Here is a 17,093-nt window from a genome sequence, read left to right on the forward strand (position 1 = left end):
ATGAAAACTACACTGAAGTGCAGAGGAGATTTACAAGGATGTTGCCCGGAATGGAGGGCATACCTTATGAGAATAGGTTCAGTGTATTTGGCTTTTACCCATTGGAGTGAAGGAGGACAAGAGGTGCCCTGATCAAGATGTACAAGATGATGAGGGCATTGATCATGTGGATAGTCAGAGGCTTTTTCCCAGGGCTCAAATGGCTAACACGAGGGGGCATAGTTTTAAGGTGCTTGGAAATAGGTACCGAGGGAATGTCAGGGGTAAGTTTTTCCACACAGTGAGTGGTGGGGCATGGAATGTACTGCCAGTGGCAGTGGTGGGAGCAGATACAATAGGGTCTTTTAAGAGCCTCTTAGATGGGTACATGGAGCTTAGAAAAATAGAGGGCTATGCAGTAGGGAAATTCTAGGCAGACTCTGGAGTAGGTGACATGGTTGGCACAACATTGTAGGCTGAAGGGCCTGTAATGTGCTGTAGATTTCTATGTTCTATAAAGACTGACAAACAACCAACATACAAAAGGCAACAAATTGCGCAAGTAAAATATAAATAAATACCACTGATAACACGTGCTCTACGTGGACAAATGAGACGATGAGAAAAGAAAATAAGTGAGTACTACTAACCCATGCCAATCCTGTAAGGACAGAGAGCTTCCACTGAAACTTTCCAAATCCGATGGCTTCGACCGCATCCTCCACCATGAACACATCTAAGAAACAAGAGGGATGGTTGAAAGTTGCACGCCATTTCTTCCAAGCAGTTTGTTATTTTAATCTTCATTCTCTCCTTTATCCTTTCAACTGTCTGATGGGTGGGTTTCATTAGTGTCGGTGTCCTCTCTCTACATGTGAAAGGACACCTCAAGCAGCTCCACAGAGGCTGGTTCGACTTCATTAAACTGCGGACTCTCTATATTTCAGCTAGTTATTCTCTGATCTTATGCACAGCTGAATCCAACCTGCTTAAATGGTCAACATGATCCCTTTATTGAATATAAATATCACTCATATGGAAGTTGCAATGTCATCGGTTGAGATCATTACCAATTCAGAAATAAAGTTAGGTCTTCCAAGTTATTATGGGTTACAGATTATCTGTAGCATACAAATGATACTCTATGGAACTCTTACCAAATATAGTGAACCTGAGTTTAATAATGAATAAACTCTTCTCGGGCTTCCAGACGGGTATAGGTATTGATTATAAACGATGCTTTGAAGATAAACTTTGCCATCTTCATCAGGGATGATGCCTGTACAAGTCTAGTCTGGTGGTATTTATACCCCTGTATTCCGTCCCCCCCCCACACCCCCCCCGATTGGTTAGTCCTCATCCAATCAGGTTTCCACTCTCCTAGCTTGTTTACAATTGAATTCCAGTTCTCAGAGCGAGACCTTTGTCTTTGTTAAAATTCTTTTCCTCTAGTTTTATTTCAACTGCTTCCTTTACCAAGCGGTCTCGAAAGCCACTGGCATGGCACAGTAGTTTTGTGCCGTTGAAGACAATCCTATGGCTATTGAGAATGCAATGTTCTGCTACCGCTGTTTACTCAGAATAATCCAAAGGGATACACCTCTGGGGCTCCTTGATGCGGGTTTCCACCGTGTGTCCCGTCTGGCTGATACGTATTGCTGCGCGTTCACAGGGAATCCTGTAAACGCCAGCTGTCTTGTCCCAGGTCATCTTTGACCTGCGTAAGCTGTGATTTGAGCTTCCTTCAGGGTTTGTGGATGGTACTAATCCAATATTTCTTCAGGATCCTGGCGATCCTTCCAGAAACTGCAGCAGTATAGGGTCAAGGGAAAAACCAGGACACCTAACAAGGAGGAACCTGTTGCTACCCCCTGTCTTTCCTGTACTTGCACAGTTTCTGGAAGGATCACCAGGATACTGAAGAAGTACCAGACTAATACCATCCGCAAACCCGTAAGGAACCTCAAATCATAGCTTATGTGGGTCAAAGATGACCTGGGACTCAAGGTGTTTACGGAATTTCCTGTGAAGGCACAGCAGAGAATATCAGCCAGAAGGGACACGTGGTGGAAACCCGCATCAAGGGGCACAGGAAGTGTATCTATTCATGGGTTACCCGGAGAAATCGGCGGTAGCAGAACATTGCACTTACAATGGCCAAAGGATTGTCTTCGACGGCACTAAACTACTGATGGCTTTAATATTCACAAATGGCTTTTGGGACCACTTGGTAAAGGAAGCCATTGAAATAAAACTAGAGGAAAAGAATTTTAACAAAGACAAAGGTCTGGCTCTGAGAACTGGAATTTGATTGTAAACAAGGTGGGAGAGCAGAAACCTGATTTAATGAGGACTAACCAATGGGGGGAGGGGCTACTGGGGTATAAATATCACCAGACTAGCATCATCCCTGATGAAGATGGCAGAGTTTGTCAGGGAAACGTTGGTACACCTGTACGGGGCAGGAAATGGGGAAGAGTTTATTCATCATATACTCTGGGAAAGCACTAGATCCAGTGTCTAATAACATTATGCACTTTACCATCTGTAGGATTTGCAAAATCCCTGGGGACAGTGGCTCCATCCCCCAGTTCAACTTGCTCCAGTTCCGATCGGACCCCTTCTATCTCAATCTCATGTTCTCCAGAACAGGTATCATCTTCTGACCTTGCACTTTCACCCGTACGACGGAACTTCACCACTCTGGAAAAAAAACTAAGAGTCAAAAGATATCAGCAGTATTTTAACAGGCGGATTTGTCACTGGGAAAGTCATTATTGTGCTGGTTTTCAACAACAAGCTTCACTGCTAAAGAGGAAACCAGTGTTTCTTTTCATTTTTAAAGTTCGAAGTACATTTATTATCAAAGTAGATACACATATTACCTTGAGATTTGTCTCTCAACAGGCAGCCATGAATCAAAGAAACCCAAAAGAGCCCGTTAATGAAGACCGTCGAAAACCCAGAGAGGGAAAAAAACAGAAGATGCACCCAATAAGCACAAGCAAATAGCATTCCGAGATGAAGTCCGCAAAGAGTGCCCGAGACCCATTGTCCAGCGGAGAGCCAAGGAAACGTCGCGGAGCGGCAGCACCGAGCTGAGCTGAACCGAACCGGCCCGTCCCTCGCCTCGGTCCCCGACACCCTGACCTTTCCGATTCGGCAAATTGATCTGCAGACATCGGTTCAGTCGCTTCGATGCACTTTCGGGTTTGCGATGATCGTTTGCCTGAGATAGTTTGACTGGCAAACGATTTAGTTAAACTTCTTTCGTTCGCCTGCAGCTAGAAGTCGCTCTGATTCACCAGCACCATTTTAAACCGGAAGTTTTTGGATTGAATGACATTAAAACTTTTAAAGGTGAAAATAGATGTCTTGAACTGATATTATCGAGGAATTTGCCCATCCCCAATCCTGGTTAAAACACGTTTGTTTAAATTCTTCTTCTAAAATTAGATCTGTTAATTGGAGAACAAACAAGGAAATTCATTTGGCCTGTATAAAAGAGTGTTAATTTAATACGCAGCTCAATGAATTGCTGAAGCCCCCAGACAAATAACTATTGGCTAATTATTCTCACCTCTGAGTTTGCCGTGCTCTCCGTCCTTGAAACCGGACTACAGTACAACCCGACTTCCCACCAACCAGTGGTGAACCGCAAGTGAGATGTCCTGCAGGTCTGTCTGGCTCACAACCCAAAGTACTGTGTCTGGAAATTAATTCCCGAGTCCCGGCGTGGACGGCATGCTCAGATTGCAAGAGGAATGAAAGAAGAGGATTGGCCATGATAAGAGGCCAGTCGATTGGAGTTTAAATGTCCAGGGAAGCTCCATTATTTGTATTTTAAAGACCATGATTTTGAATCCAATGCAATTTCAACAGCAAAGCTGTGGTTATGTGGAATTCAAAGTGCAGAGGACATTCATTGTCCACTGCCACATATGCAAGGGCCTTAATGTCTCAGGCTCACCTCTGGACACTGAGGTAAATGTATATGAATGACAGTAATAGGAGCAGAAGTAAGCCATTCAGCCCCTCAAGGCTGCACTATTTTTCAATAAGTTCATGACTGAACCAATTATGGTTCACTGCTTTTCGAGACTGGTTTCCCAAACCCTTTCATTTTCTGGTCATTTAAGACTATAAGATATAGGAGCAGAATTAGGCCATATGGCCCATCGAGTTTTCTCCACCATTTGATCATGGCTGATCCATTTTCCCTCTCAACCCCAATTTCCTGCCTTCTACCTGCATTCCTTCATGCCCTGAATAATCAAGAATCTCTCAATCTCTGTCTTAATCAATCTCTACATAAAGACTTGGCCTCCACGGCTGTGCCTGTGGCAATATATTCCACAGATTCACCACTCTCTGGCTAAAGAATTTCCTCCTCATCTACGTTCTTAAACGATATCCCTCTATTCTGAGACTGTGTCCTCCGGCCCTAGATTCTCGCACCACCGGAAACATCCTCTCCACTTCCACTCTACTGAGGCCCTCCAACATTCGATAGGTTTTATTGACGTCTCCTCTCATTCTTCTGAATTCCAGTGAAGACAGGCCTAGAGCCATCAAACACTCTTTGTATGACTAGCTGTTCAATCTTGGAATCATTTTTGTGAACATCTTTTGAACCATCTCCAGTGTCAGCAAACAACAGGAATTCTGCAGATGCTGGAAATTCAAGCAACATACATCAAAGTTGCTGGTGAATGCAGCAGGCCAAGCAGCATCTATAGGAAGAGGTGCAGTCGACGTTTCAGGCCGAGACCCTTCGTCAGGACTAACTGAAGGAAGTTCTTCCTTCAGTTAGTCCTGACGAAGGGTCTCGGCCTGAAACGTCGACTGCACCTCTTCCTATAGATGCTGCTTGGCCTGCTGCGTTCTCCAGTGTCAGCACGTCCTTTCTCAGAGAAGTTTCTGCCTGTGTCCACCCTGAATATTTGTAATGAGTCCACTCCCCAGCTTATTACAGAAGAAAGTTCCAAGGGTTCATGACTGCTTTGGAGAAGGAATTCTTCCTTACCCCAATCGGAAATGGGATTTGAAACAATACCTCTACATCTAATTACTTGCACAAGGGAAACACCCTCTCAGTCCCACTCACATTCCAATAAGATCACCTCTCTCATTCTGCTAACTTGGATGAGAAAAGGCGCAACCTTTTCAACACTTTTCATCTGTCAAACCATTTATCCCAGGAGCCAAACTTCTAAGCCTTCTCCACACTGCCTCACTTGCAAGCAAGCATTTTCCTTCCATAAATATGAAAAACAAAAACTATCTGCAGTGCCCCAGGAGCAATCTCAGCAATGCCTCGCAAAGTTGCATCAAAAGCTTTGTTTCTTTATATTCTGTAGAAATATTGAGACACACACCCAACTCTAGGGATTAAAAGTAACATTAGCAAATTTGCAGATGACACAAAGCTGGGTGGCAGTGTGAAATGTGAGGAGGCAGAGGAAACATGTTAGAGGCAGGAAAGTGGACACGCTAGAGGCAGAAAACATGTTCCTGATGTTGTGGGAGTCCAGAACCAGAGGCCACAGTTTAAGAATAAGGGGTAGACCATTTAGAATGGAGTTGAGGAAAAACTTATTCACACAGAGGGTTGTGGTTCTGTGGAATGCTCTGCCTCAGAAGGCAGTGGAGACCAATTCTCTGGATTCTTTCAAGAGAGAGTTAGACAGAGCTCTTAAAGATAGCGGAGTGAAGGGATATGGGGAGAAGGCAGGAAAAGGGTACTGATTGTGGATGATCAGCCATGATCACAGTGAATGGTGGTGCTGGCTCAAAGGGCTGAATGGCCTACTCCTGCACCTATTGTCTGTTGTCTAAAATGCTGGGGGGCACAGCAAGTCCGGAAGCATTGGAAGAGAGCAATAGACAGTTGATGTCTTCGGCTGAGACCTTTCTTCAAGGCTGGAAAAGAAAGGGGAAGAAACCAGAACAAGGTGGGGGAGGGGGATGTACAAGTTGGCTGGTGATTTGTGAGACCAGGTGAGGGGGAAGGTTGGAGGGTGGGGTGATGAAGTAAGAAACTCCTTCCTCCATTTCTCCCATGGTCCACCATCCTCTCTATCAGATTCCTTCTTCTTCAGCCTGTTACCTCTTCTTCCCAACCCTGATGAAGAGTCTGTTTATTTCCCTCCATAGATGCTGCCCTACTTGGTAAGTTCCTCCAGCACTTTATGTGTACTCGTTATATATTCTATGCCCCTTTGCAATGAAGGCGAACATTCCATTAACCTTCCTAATTACATGCAGTACCTGAGTGCCAAATTAAGTGTTTCCTGTACTTGTACCCCAGCTCTCCTCTATCACCATGTTCGTAGTCTCACTCCATTTAAGTAATCATTTGCTTTTGCATTCTTCCTTTCAAACTGAGCAGCCTTACATTTTCCAACATTATATTCCACCTGGCAGCTCCTTGCCCGCAGCCAATTGGCAGGCATCTGCAGGATGCTTGTATTCTAACCAATTACTAACCACTTACCTTTGTGTCATCAGTAAATTTGATTGCGGTTCAAATTTCCAAGTCTTCGCCCCAGCAGTGAAATCCATGACACACCATTAGCCACTGACTGGCAATCAAAGACCCTTTCATCCCAACTCTCTGGAGATCTTGCCAACATAGTGATGTATATTTCTGACGATGGTACACTTGTCACTTTGGACACTTTCCTGTGCTTGTTAACTGGGCACAGTTCAATTTAAAACTCCCTTCACAAGCTGATGCATCCCAGCACCAAATACTGCTTAGCTGTACTGGTTTAAAAAAAACGGAAGCAGACAAATGAAACATGAAAATATTTTTCTATCTAATTTTAATAGGGAGATCTACTGGGCCACACAGTTCTATCTGTAATGTATACTCCCTCTTTGCTTTAAGCCGGGGGTCGGCAACCTTTTTGCCTCTGTGGGCCGGATCACGTATTAATGAGCGGACGATGGGCCAGATAGATGCCATAACAATTTGAAATATGGGAATTATCCATTTAGATTAGATTAGATTATGACACACAGTCCTCTTTTATTGTCATTTAGTAATGCATGAATTAAGAAATGATACAATGTTTTTCCAGAATGATATCACAGAAACACATGACAAACCGACTTAAAAACTGACAAAAACCACATAATTATAACATATAGTTACAACAGTGCAAAGCAATACTGTAATTTGATAAGAACAGACCATGGGCACGGTAAAAAGTCTTAAAGTCTCTCGAAAGTCCCATCATCTCACGCAGACGGTGAACCTCCAGCGCAGCAAACTTGCCAATGCAGCATCCCGGAAGCATCCGACCACAGTCCGACTCTGAGTCCGTCCAAAAACTCCGAGCCTCCGACCAGCTCTCCAACACCGAGCACCGAGCATCATCTCTGCTGAGTGCTTCGACCTCAGCCTCGGCAATAGGCAAAGCCGAGGATTTGGGGCCTTCCCCTCCGGAGATTCTCGATCGCGCAGTAGCAGCGGCAGCGAAGCGGGCATTTCAGAAGTTTCTCCAGATGTTCCTCTGTGCTTCTCACGGCTGCCTCCATCAAATCAGGATTGTGCATGGCCCCCTAGTTAACACTAGTTGTGTTTTGCCTCAAATTAATGAATAACGCATCCTAGAAAATCATTTGTGCTTAAGGTTGCCTACCCCTGCTTTAAGCTGTTGGTTTGATGTGATTCACCAGAGGAACAATTTCTTCATGAAACATTCATGAGACGTTCCCACTGACCTTCAGGGTGTCAGCAATCACTTATAGCAGGTATGTTGTGCTTGGGGTCAATTATTCTGCCAGCAAGGAATCTGTCATCTTTAGTTTATGAAACATGTTCCATTGATATTAGTTAATAATTGACTAGCTAATTAGATAATTGACAGCAACCATTTATAAGGAGTTTAGGTCAAACAGAGTGGCCATTAGGCTCGGTTACGGTCGGAAGTTTGGTTTTGGTTGGCTGCTGCCTGAGACGACGGGTGGCTCGAGTGGTGTTTGGTGTTTGCTGGTGCTGGCTGTGAATGGTGTGGGGACGTTGGGAAATAGTCTAGGCGGGGGATCTGGGAAGGAACCGCAAATGAAGAGCTCGGGTGAGGGTGGGTTGGCGGGAGGAGGTTTGAATCAAGTTGAATCCAGATCTGGAAAATGGAAAAAGAAAGATAATATTAGAATGATTTCAAATGATGGAGAGGAAGGCATTGATAGTTTGAAAAAAAGGAAAGAAGACTTCAAGGCTCCATCAATCCCGTTAAATTAACTAAAAGCGGTCATGGGGAAAATAGACTGTGCTCATACTTTAAGAGGAGGGGAGGTGTTAATTGTGTGTAAGAAGGCATTATGATTGAAGACTTTACTTGGCGAAAAGATGGTACCTATTTTACCAAATGAAAATAGAGGTGTTAGGGGTGTTATAACAGGTATTCTGGTAGAGATTTCGACAGCAGAGGTTAAATGAGGCAAGGTTGAGGAGGTAAAGAGATTGCAGGTAGTCAGAAATGAGGAAAGGATGGGAATTTATCTATACTGATATGTTTTGATGAAGTGAAGCTCCCTGATAGAGTTAGTTTGGGATATGTTGGTTATAATGTTCGAACTCATATTCCACTCCCACTTAGATGTTACAAATGTCAGCGGTTTGGGTATGTAGCGGCAGTATGTCATGGGAAACTAAGATGTCGTAAGTGTGGTGGGAAACATAAATATGAAAATTGCGAGGGTGTAAAGTTTAGTTGTTGTAATGGCAGAGGAGAACATAGTGCAGCTTATGCAGGATGTGAAGTGCTTAAGAAGGCAGTCGAAGTTCCAAATGTTGATAAAGTATTACCAGTCAGAGAACAGACTGTGAAGTCACAGGCTACATGTCAGCATCATGCTTCTCTTACTCAAGATAATCTGTTGTTGTTCGCCCATCGTTGACGACGATGAAGACCTCGACACCATTACAGGTTTCCCCCGCCATCCGAAGGTAGAGTGTTCCCATGAAACGGTTCGTAAGCCGAAATGTCGTAAAGCGAAGAAGCCGAAATGTCGTAAAGCGAAGAAGCAATTACCATTTATTTATATGAGAAAATTTTGTGAGCGTTCGCAGACCCAAAAATAACCTACCAAATCATGCCAAATAACACATAAAACCTAAAATAACAGTAACATATAGTAAAAGCAGGAATGATATGATAAATACACAGCCTATATAAAGTAGAAATACTTTTCCACAATCATTCCCGCATTGTTCTGGGCAGAAAATCTCACGCAAGCGCTGTTGGCAGTCCTTGTGGGTGACGCCGCGCCAGGTGGGGCAGTTTTGTGCCAGTGTTTCCCAGGTGGTCGTGTCTATGTCAAACGACTTCAGGGAGGCCTTTAGTGTGTCTTTGTAACGTTTCTTCTGCCCTCCTTGCGAGCATCTTCCAGCAGAGAGTTCCCCAAAAAGGAGCTGCTTGTGTATGCGCTCGTCCGGCATGCGGATGACATGACCTGCCCACCGGGACTGCGCTCTCATCAGCAGTGTGTGGGCTGATGGTAGACTTGCTCCAGAGAGAACTTCAGTGTCTGGTACTTTATCTTGCCATCTGATGCCTAATGTTCTGCGAAGACAAGTCGAGTGGAAATGGTTGAGCTGTCTTGCATGCCTTCGATACACAGTCCACGTTTCACAGGCATACAGGAGGGTAGTGAGTACCACGGCTCTGTAGACCTTCAGTTTTGTTGCTGGACTGATTGCTCGACGTTCCCATATAGTGGAGCACAGTCTACCGAAAGCAGAACTTGCCTTCACTATTCCGCAGTTAACTTCTGTATCAATAGTCACTGCTCAGGAGAGGGTGCTGCCAAGGTAAGTAAACTGGTCCGCTGCCTGTAGTTTCTGTCCTTTGATTGTGATTTTCGGTTCTGTGTACGGTGCATGAGGGGCAGGCTGGTGCATGACTTCGGTCTTTTTGATGTTGATGGTGAGTCCAAAGTTGTCACCAGCCGTGGAGAATTTGTCCATATTGAATTGCATCTCTGGCTCTGAGCCAGCATACAGGGCGCAGTCATTGGCAAAGAGGAAGTCTCTCAGAACAGTCTCCTTCACTTTGGTAACACACACAAAATGTTGGTGGAACGCAGCAGGCCAGGCAGCATCTATAGGAAGAAGTACGGTCGACGTTTCGGGTCGAGACCCTTCGTCAGGACTAACTGAAGGAAGAGTTAGTAAGAGATTTGAAAGTGGGAGGGGGAGGGAGAGACCCGAAATGATAGGAGAAGACAGGAGGGGGAGGGATGAAGCCAAGAACTGGGAAGTTGATTGGCAAAAGGGATACAAGGCTGGAGAAGGGGGAATATCATGGGACGGAAGGCCTTGGAAGAAGGAAAGGGGGAGGGGAGCACCAGAGGAAGATGGAGAACAGGCAAGTAGTATTTGTGAGAGGGAAAGAGAGAGAGAAAGAAAGAATAAATTAGGGATGGGGTAAGAAGGGGAGGAGGGGCATTAACAGAAGTTAAAGAAATCAAGTAATTGCCAGGAGGGAGGTGACACTTCACCTGTGAGTCTGCTGGGGTGATATACTGCGTCCGGTGCTCCCGGTATGGCCTTCTTTATATTGGTGAGACCCAACGCAGACTGGGAGACCGTTTCACTGAACACCTACGCTCTGTCCGCCGGAGGAAGCAGGATCTCCCAGTAGCCACACATTTTAATTCCACGTCCCATTCCCATTCTGACATGTCTATCCACTGCCTCCCCTACTGTCAAGATGAAGCCACACTCAGGTTGGAGAAACAACACCTTATATTCCGTCATTGATTTCTCTAACTTCTGTTAATGCCCCTCCTCACCTTCTTACCCCATCCATAATTTTTTCTGTCTCTCTGTCTCTCTGTCTCTCTTTCCCTCTCACAAATACTACTTGCCTGTTCTCCATGTTCCTCTAGTGCTCCCCGCCCCCTCTCTTTCTTCCAAGGCCTCTCGTCCCATGATACTCCCCCTTCTCCAGCCTTGTATCCCTTTTGCCAATCACCTGTCCAGCTCTTGGCTCCATCCCTCCCCCTCCTGTCTTCTCCTATCATTTTGGGTCTCCCCCTCCCCCTCCCACTTTCAAATCTCTTACTATCTCTTTTTTCCGTTAATCCTGACGAAGGGTCTCGACCCAAAACGTCAACTGTACCTCTTCCTCTAGATGCTGCCTGGCCTGCTGCGTTCACCAGCATTTTGTGTGTGTTGCTTGAATTTCCAGCATCTGCAGGTTTTCTCGTGTTTGCGTCCTTCACTCTGGTAATAGCTTGAAGTCTCCTCAGGCTGAAGAGCTTCCCATCCACTCCGTATTTGAGGCTGATTCCAGCATCACTATCCTGGAAGGCATCATTCAGCATGGCAGTAAACATCATGCTGAACGGAGTGGGTGCGAGCACACAGCCCTGTTTGACACCACTGGTGACTGGGAAGGCCTCAGAGGATTCTCCGCCGTCCAGCACTCTGGCCATCATGCCATCATGGAACTGGCGTACCATCTGAATGAATTCGGCGGGGCAGCCGAACCTTGACATGATCCTCCACAGGCCTTGTCAGCAGACAGTGTCGAAGGCTTTCGTGAGGTCAACAAAAGTTGTGTAGAGGTCGCGATTCTGCTCCTGGCACTTCTCCTGAAGTTGGCACAGCAAAAATCATGTCAACAGTCCCACGACCTTTGTGAAAGCCACACTGTGACTCTGGCAGCAGGCCCAGCTCCAGGTGAGTGACCAGACGATTGAGCAGAATTCTTGCAAGGGTTTTTCCTGCGATGGAGAGCAGCGAGATTCCTCGGTGGTTGTCGCATACTTGTCGATTGCCCTTCCTCTTCTAGAGGTATAAGATGGACGCATCTTTAAGTTCCTGAGGAATGGGTCCTTGCTTCAAAAAAGACTGGAACAACTCGGTGAGCTTCCCTATAAGTACAGGACCACCGGCTTTGTAGATCTCTGCAGGTATGGCATCTGCCCTTGGAGCTTTGCCACTGGATAGATGGCTGACAGCTTTCGTGACTTCGGCTACTACTGGTGGGTCATCCATGGCGCTGTTGATGTCGACCTGGAGAATCCTGTCTGTCGCCTCATGGTTAATAGATGACGGTCGGCTGAGGACGGCTTCAAAGTGTTCAGCCCATCTCTGCAGGATCTGAGCCTTCTCTGTAATGAGAGGTGTACTATCTATACTCAGGAGGGGGGATCTCCCGGGAAACTGAGGTCTGTAGAGAGTGTTGAGGGCTTCATAGAATCGTTTCAAGTCGTTTCTGTCAGCGTATCCCTGTATTTCATCTGCCTTGGCGCTCAGCCAGGCATCTTGCATTTTACGCAGTTTATTCTGGACTATCCTGCGAGCACTGGTAAAGGTGTTTCTCTTGGCAGCTGATGATGGGCCGTTCTCATGTGCGTGATGAAGGAGGTGCTTTTCAACAAGTAGAGCCTGTATCTCCTCATCATTCTCATCGAACCAGTCATGCTGCTTGCGGGTAGAGAGCCCTAGCATCTTCAGTGCAGATGAATGGACAGCATCCCTGAAGCGATCCCAGTCGTCCACAGCGCTGCCTGCAAGGCGTAGGTCAGCAAGCTTGGTTTCTAAATCTTCGGCCAGTGCTGGAGTTCTTCAGCCTGGCCACATTGAATCTTTTCATAGCCTTGCTTCCTTGTGGTCGCCTCTTGGGTCTGATGCGGAGCTTCATTTTGGAGACAATGAGCCTGTGATCTGCCCAGGAGTCAGTGCCACACACGGTCTTGGTCACTCTGACATCCTGCCTGTCTTTTCTCCTGACAATGACATAGTCGATAATTTACTAGTTGATCAAATGAAGTTTGTGATGTTCGTAACAGATGTGGTAAATAGTACTTCTCAGACATCTAGTCATACTGAGAAAATTTAAATTATTGTGAAAGCTGCTGAGAAGTTGCTGAGAATGACAGGCTGTAAATGAAGCTCTGCTGGGTGCAGTATCTGTATTTCTGTCTCCTAGTGAAGGTACATAATTTGCATAAGAATATTGCAGTGGAATGCGAGAAGCCTGATTTCTAACGGCCAAGACTTTAAGAAGTTTGTTTCTGATTTATCAAATCCACCTGATGTTATATGTATTCAGGAAACCTGGTTGTTAACACATTTAAATTTTTCTTTGCAGGATTATATTGAAATTAGGGATGATAGGTTAGTTGGTAGAAGGGGTTGTTTTGCAAGTTTTATAAGGAAAGGGATAGGACATAAGTTGTGGATGTAAATGAAGTATATGAGGCAGTTGTAGAAGTATTTGATTCAACAGGTAGGGGTATTAAAGTGGTACATTTTTATAACTGTTGTGGAAAGCTCTCGATTGATTTTTTGGAAAGCATATGTAGCTCTAGCTCACTAAGGGTCGTATGGTGTGGGGATGTTAATGCATATAGTTCACTGTGGGGTTGTTCACAGAACGATGGCAATGGTTTGATTGTGGAAGAATTTTTAGATATTTCACATCTTTTGTGTCTTAATGATGGGAGGGGCATGAGGTTTAATGTTCATAATAGTCCTGAAACTGCTACAGATTTAACTTTAGTTTTGAACATTCTGGCTGGAGTGAGTCACTGGGATGTCATGGGAGATGAAACATTGGGAACTGATCATTTTCCTATATTTTTAAACTTGGGTGTGGATTCATATAGGGGACAGAAGGCCACTTTTAGAAGGTGGAATTTTGGTAAAGCAAACTGGGAGAGCTTTAAGATTTCATGTGATGAATGTCTATCAGGGCTGAATGCTGAGGATGATATGGATTTCTGTAATGAAAGGTTATTCACATTATTCATCAAACTACGGTGGAAGTGCTTCCTATTAAAAAGGGCATTAATAGGAGAAAGGCTGTACCATGGTGGTCTGAGGGTTACGCAAAGGCAATTAGGGATAGAAATAAGGTGTTCAGGAAAGTTAGGAAGTATCACTCTTTGAGTGACCTTATTAAGTATAAAAGGGCACAGGCCGTGGAGAGGAAAGTAGTGAAAGTTGTGAGAAAGTTTTACTGGAGGTCATACTGTGATAGTGTTGGAAGGGGTATTAAGGCTGATTTATACTTGTGCATATGGGCTATGCCATAGCTTACGCCGTTGTGAGCATTTATACTTGTGCGCTGGTGTGTCTGCGACGCTCTGCAATTCACCACCAAAATGCTAGCTGGCGGTGGGGTTTCTATGCCACTGTGTTGAGTTTCTTCCTGTACTTCAAACAATGGCGATTGAAACTGAGCACATCATGTTGGAGTTGGAGCTAATAAATGTTGAACAAGAGTTTCTTCTCTCTCAATTCTGAAATGCCGGAGAAGAAGAAGCAATCGGAAATGCGTAGGAGGAAACGCGATGCTACCAAGCGGACCAATCACAGTTGTTACGGTCTGCGTCGCTGCGACACGTAGTTACATTTTGGGAGAGGTGCGCGTTAGGCTATGGTGTAGGGTTCGGCGTAGAGTACAGTGTAGGGTACGCGGCTATGCCGTACCTACAGCGTACATTTGACACAGTATAAATTGGGCTTTAGGGGTGCTACACGAAAATCTCTGTTGACTTTATATATTTGTTTAATTAGGTCGGTACTTGATTATGGCTGTATGGCTTATGGATCTTCAAATTTAAAATGTTTGGATGTGATACAAGCACAGGCTTTAAGACTGTATTGTGGTGCAGTGAGGTCGTCTCCTGTTTCAGCTTTACTGGTTGAAATGGGACAATTATCCTTACAGTTGCGGAGGATGAAGTTGTTGTTAACGTACTGGGTTAACTTGAGGGGGCAGAACAATGATCACCCTGTTAAAAGTGTGTTGGAAGACTGTTGCAAACATTGCAAGGAGAGTGTTTTTAGTTTTAGGTGACTGGGCTCTCATCATGCTAGGAGTATGGGTTTGCTGGATTATGTAATTCGTCCCACTGTAGCTTTGTCAGTAACCCCACCATGGTTTTTCCCAATGGCTTTAGTTGATTTTAGGTTGCATAATTTTTTTTTTTTTTTTTAATTTTATTTTTATTTGGATAAGGAGTTCACAATTATCATGTACTTTTTTCACACATATAACCTTTTCCATTTTTTTATATGTATAAAACTACAATTATTTATACATTCTTAAGTACACATTGAGATGATATAAAAGCAAAATAAACATTTAAATAGATAATTATGTACTGCGGTAAATCTAACCTATTAGGCTAAGTAATGAAATTAGTTGTTAAGAAAAGTGGTGATAATAGTTTCCATACAACCCTTCTGGACCATTTCCACTGGTCCAAAATGTTGCATACAAGCCTATATACCAACCATTGTAGGTGTTTATATCCCAATTTGTTCGTGCTTGTTCCTGCCCGCAGACATAATTATCCATAATTATCGGTATGTTAAGGAGAATTATTGTGATATATTAACGATTTTTACTGATGGATCAAAAGATAATTTAATGGGAAATCTTGGTGTGGCTGTTTTTGTGCCTGGATTACAGGTAACAATAAAGAAACATCTTACTAACTATTTATCAGTGCACACAGAATCAGTTGCCATCATTTTGGGCTTACAGTGGGTGGAGGAAATCTGTCCTTGAAAGGTTACAATTTGTTCAGATTCTTTTCCGGTTTTGACTAGTCTTAAAACAGGTCGTTCCAGCAGTAGATCAATCTTCAGTCTTTATATCATATTCAAAGTATGGGTCCACATGTCTTCTTCTTATGGTTCCTGCAGATAGAGGTATTGAGGGGAATTGTTTGGCCTAAAAAGCTGTTGAAAGTTCATCTGTGGATATAGACCTTCCACTTAGCAAATCAGAAGCTATGGGGTTGGTGGGGCTAAGAATTAGGTGATTATGGCAAGACCTGTGGGGTAATGGACACAAGGGGAGACACCTTTACAGAAAACATAAAACTTTTGGATTGATGGGAGAAGGGGGTAAGACAAGAAGGGAAGGAATTGTATTGACTCGACTTAGAATTGGGAATACTACACTTAATTATTCCTTGTATCTTGTTGAAAACACCACTCTGGGGTGTGTAGGTGTGGCCATCATTTTGAAACAGTTGAACCCATTCATTTATAATGTGAAGCATATAAGGTTGAAAGAAAGCAAATGCAGGCTGCACGACTAGCTTTGGGGGTTGACAGTTTTCATTTAAAAACTTTACTAGATTACGTAAGTGACTTTAATTCACAATATTGTTTTTCATTATTTACAATCTATAGGGCTTCTTGGGGTAATTTAGTTTTCAGTTGATAAAGAACGAGTAGGGGTTTGATTCCCAGTTGGTGGTGGTAATGCACTTTTAAGTTCAATTGCCAACCGCCACTAAAGGGAAGAAGAAGAAGAAGAAGAAGAAGAAGAAGAAGAAGAAGAAGAAGAAGAAGAAGAAGAAGAAGAGTCATTATAGTATAGAGCAGTGATTCTCAACCTTTTTCTGCCTGTGGCCCACTTGTGACTTTCATTTACCTTTGCCACCCTGCATAGTTTCCATTAGTTGTTAATTTCTTTTTGGTCACTGTACTAATTGTTCAAATATATAATCAATATTTATGTTTGCAGTTTGTGTGCAGTTTTGGTCCCCTAATCTGAGGAAAGACATCTTTGCCATAGAGGGAGTACAAAGAAGGTTCACCAGATTGAGTCCTGGGATGGCAGGACTTTCATATGATGAAAGACTGGATGAACTAGGCTTATACTCGCTGGAATTTAGAAGATTGAGGGGGGATCTTATTGAAACATATAAAATTCTAAAGGGATTGGACAGGCTAGATGCTGGAAGATTGTTCCCGATGTTGGGGAAGTCCAGAATGAGGGGTCACAGTTTGAGGATAAAGGGGAAGCCTTTTAGGACCGAGATTAGGAAAAACTTCTTCACACAGAGAGTGGTGAATCTGTGGAATTCTCTGCCACAGGAAAGAGTTGAGGCCAGTTCATTGGCTATATTTAAGAGGGAGTTAGATAAGGCCCTTGTGGCTAAAGGGATCAGGGGGTATGGAGGGAAGGCTGGTACAGGGTTCTGAGTTGGATGATCAGCCATGATCATACTGAATGGTGGTGCAGGCTCGAAGGGCTGAATGGCCTACTCCTGCGCCTATTTTCTATGTTTCTATGTTTTTAACAGGATCTAGGTATTGTATGTTAAATATGATGTTACAGGTA

General features: G+C 44.1%; 1 protein-coding gene across 2 annotated transcripts in view; it reads right to left on the minus strand.

Annotated features, from left to right (window-relative positions):
• The window catches only part of svopa (SV2 related protein a), a 75,021-nt gene that overhangs the window by 34,312 nt on the left and 23,616 nt on the right, over nucleotides 1-17,093 (minus strand). Inside the window, exons 1-3 of one of the 2 annotated variants that reach the window (XM_063034308.1) lie at nucleotides 3,130-3,349; nucleotides 2,522-2,682; nucleotides 630-715 (exon numbers count right to left, since the gene is read on the minus strand). In XM_063034308.1, the coding sequence (XP_062890378.1) occupies nucleotides 630-715; nucleotides 2,522-2,682; nucleotides 3,130-3,161 (279 nt within the window). In that variant the 5' untranslated portion in view covers nucleotides 3,162-3,349. Of the gene's footprint in view, nucleotides 1-629; nucleotides 716-2,521; nucleotides 2,683-3,129; nucleotides 3,350-17,093 lie in introns of those variants that run through there. The other variant, XM_063034307.1, reaches the window with a different exon arrangement.

Source organism: Mobula hypostoma, chromosome 27 (genome assembly GCF_963921235.1).
Source record: "Mobula hypostoma chromosome 27, sMobHyp1.1, whole genome shotgun sequence".
Lineage (NCBI taxonomy): Eukaryota > Metazoa > Chordata > Chondrichthyes > Myliobatiformes > Myliobatidae > Mobula > Mobula hypostoma.